The sequence below is a fragment of the Eimeria mitis genome, genomic scaffold, assembly GCF_000499745.2.
Source record: "Eimeria mitis Houghton genomic scaffold, Emh_scaff494, whole genome shotgun sequence".
Taxonomy (NCBI): Eukaryota; Apicomplexa; class Conoidasida; order Eucoccidiorida; family Eimeriidae; genus Eimeria; species Eimeria mitis.
The window spans coordinates 7,285-10,409 of NW_013573241.1; the positions used below are offsets into that span (position 1 = coordinate 7,285).

General features: G+C 56.5%; 1 protein-coding gene across 1 annotated transcript in view; it reads right to left on the reverse strand.

The window, feature by feature from the left end:
* Positions 1–3,125, reverse strand: part of EMH_0014210 (uncharacterized protein) — a gene marked incomplete at both ends in the record, with an annotated part of 12,379 nt that overhangs the window by 3,985 nt on the left and 5,269 nt on the right. Inside the window, one exon of the mRNA XM_013500034.1 lies at positions 1–2,391. Coding sequence (XP_013355488.1) covers positions 1–2,391 — 2,391 coding nt within the window. The remainder of the gene's footprint in view (positions 2,392–3,125) is intronic.

A 3,125-nucleotide genomic window follows, 5' to 3' on the forward strand; every position in this document is an offset into this window, starting at 1 on the left:
ACTTTCAGAAGAAACCTCTTGGATTGCTGCTGCTGCTGCTGCTGCTGCTGCTGCTGTTGCTGCTGCTGTTGTTGCTGCTGCTGTTGTTGCTGCTGCTGCGTCTCCGCTGCTGCTGCTGCTGCTGCTGCTGCATGTGTCTGCGTGCTGCAGACACGAGAGGTAGCGGAGACAGACAGCGAGAGCACTCTGAAACGCCTTCGCTTGCTGCAGCGGTGTGGGGTCGGGAGGAGACGATCCCCAGCACTCAATGGGGGGCAGCAGCAGCCTTTCTGCTGCTGCAGTATTCTGGCTCGAGCTGTCTGCTGCTGTCTCCTTCTCTGCTGCTGCTGCTGCACCGGCTCCTCTGGATGCTGCGCTGCTGCTGCTGTCACCAACACCTGTTTCTCCTGCTGCTGCAGCAGGTGCTGCTGCTGCTGCTGCTGCTGCTGCTGCAGTGCGTCGTGAGAGATTCCGCACTGCACGGACGGCTGCTGCGTGAAGGGTTGCTGCTGCTGCTGCTGCAGCTCCTGCTGCTGCTGCTTCTATGCTGGCCGTTGTCTGCTGCTGCTGCTGCATGTGCTGCAGCAGCAAATCCACATGTTGCTTCTCCTGCACAAGCAATAACTCCAGTTGCTGCTGCATCTGCTGCAGCTGCTGCTGCTGCGGGTCCATTTGGGTGTCTCTTCCAGCTGGCTGCGTAGGAGCAGCAGCGCTTTGCTGCTGCTGCTGCTGCTGTCGCTGCTGCTCTTGCTGCTGCTGCTGCTGCTGCTGCTGCTGCTGCTGTTTCTGCTGGTGTCGCTGCAAGGTAGATGCCTCCTCTGAAGGAACGCCTGCGTTGCTGCTGCTGCTTGTGCTGCTGTTTCCCCTGCTGCTGCTGCTGCTGCTGCTGCTGCTTTGGATGCCGCATGTTTGGGTGCTGCAGCTGCTGTCAATGCTGTAGCTGTTGCTGCTGTTGCTGCTGTTGCTGCTGCTGCTGTTGTACCCGAGCTGTGCTGCAGCAGGAATGGTTTCTTCTGGAGTATTTGCTGCTGCTGCAGTTGCTGCTATTGTCGATGCTGCTGCTGCTACTGCTGCTGCTGCTTCATCTGCTGCTGCTGCTGCTGCTGTTGCTGCTGCTGCTGTTGCTTCTGCTGCTTCACGTATGAGGAGACGACGCTGAGAGAAGCCGTGTGCATACTGCAGCAGAATACGGTGTCTGCATGCAGCCCCAAAAAAGGGTACAGAGGGGGCCCCCTGGGCCCCCAGCAGCAGGGGCCCCTGGGGGCCCCTCATCCACCCAGGGACGAGAGAGGAGACAGTATTCCACAGTCTCCATGTGCTGCTTGATTGCGAGGTTGCTGCTGCTGCTGCTGCTGCTGCTGCTTCATCTGCTGCTGCTGCTGTTGCTGGTGCTGCTGCTGCTGTTGCTGTTGCTGCTGCTCTTCGATGCAGTTGGTGGCTCCCCGTTGCTGCTGCAGCACGCAGCGCAGCAGCAGCAGATGAACCCCTGAGGAAAGGAGCTGCTGCTGCTGCTGCTGCTGCTTCTGCTGCTGCTGCTGCTGCAGACAGAGACCCAGCCCCTAAACAAGAAGAAGGAGGGGCATCAGCTGCTGCTGCTGGTGCTGCTGATGGTGCTGCTGCTGCTGCTGCCATTGCTGCTGCATCTCCTCCGGGTGCAGCGGGTATTGCTGCATCTGCTGCTTCATCTGCTGCAGCTGCTGCAGCTGTTGGTGTATATCTTGCTTCGATAGGAATTGACGCAGCAGCAGCAGCAGCAGCAGCAGCTGCTGCTGCTGCTGCTGCTGCTGCAGTGTCTGTTGCAGGCATCTCCTGGTGGCTGATTGCAGCAGCACAAGGTGCTGCAGCAGATGCTCCAGCAGCAGCAACATCTGCTGCAGCAGCAGCAACATCAGCTGCAGCAGCAGCAACATCAGCAGCAGCAGCAGGCGCTGCTGTGGCCCCTATTGTCTGCCCCGAAGAAAGCACGGGTGCTGCTTCAACAGCTGCAGCAGCAGAAGTTGCTGCACTTGCTGCTGCATCTGCTGCTGCAGCATCTGCTGCTGCAGCATCTGCTGCTGCAGCTTCTGCTGCCGCTGCTGCATCTGCTGCTGCTGCATCTGCTGCTGCTGCATCTGCTGCTGCAGCATCTGCTGCTGCTGCATCTGCTGCTGCTGCACCTGCTACTGCTGCATCTGCTGCTGCTGCATCTTCTGCTGCTGCATCTTCTGCTGCTGCATCTGCTGCTGCTGCAGCATCTGCTGCTGCATCTGCTACTGCTGCATCTGCTGCTGCTGCATCTGCTGCTGCTGCATCTGCTGCTGCTGCATCTTCTGCTGCTGCATCTGCTGCTGCTGCATATGCTGCTGCGGTTCGAGTTTGCTGCTGCCGGGCGCTCCGAGCCTCAGGTGTCTCCGCACGTCCCGCCTCAATCCACTGCAGCAACAGCAGCAGCAGCAGCAACAGCAACAGCAGCAGCAGCAGCAGTAGCAGCTGTAGCAGCACTCGTAGTAGAACTAGTAGTAGCAGGGGTGGAGACAAAAGGAGACAGATACAAAAGGAGACAGATACAAAAGGAGACAAAACAAAATAATAATAATAATAATAAAATACTTACAACAACGATAACAATACAAATAAAAACAACAATAAAAACAGCAGCAGCAGCAACAGCAGCAGCAGCAGCACCACCACCACCACCGCTCCCACCACCACCACTACCAGCAGCAGCAACAGCAGCACAACCACCACCACCAGCAGGAGCAGCAGCAGCAGCACCACCACCCCCACCACCACCACTACCAGCAGCAGCAGCAGCACCACCCCCACCACCACCACTACCAGCAGCAGCAACAGCAGCAGCAGCAGCAGCAGCAGCAGCAGCAGCAGCATACCATGAGTGCTTGTTTAGTAAGATGATAGGGTGCGAAGTATTGAGTGATTGTTTGTATGGAGAGAGGGGGTATAAGAAAAGAAGAAATATTATATTTATAAACACAAGACACAGACAAATCTAGAGATACAAGGAGACGATTCACTCGCCATTGAGGAACAAAGACACGCAATGCATGCAACTGCTTTGCATGCAGACACCCCACAGAGGTGCTCGTACACACAGACTCCCAGCCCTAAAAAAAAAAAAAAAAAAAAAAAAAAAAAAAAAAATTTTT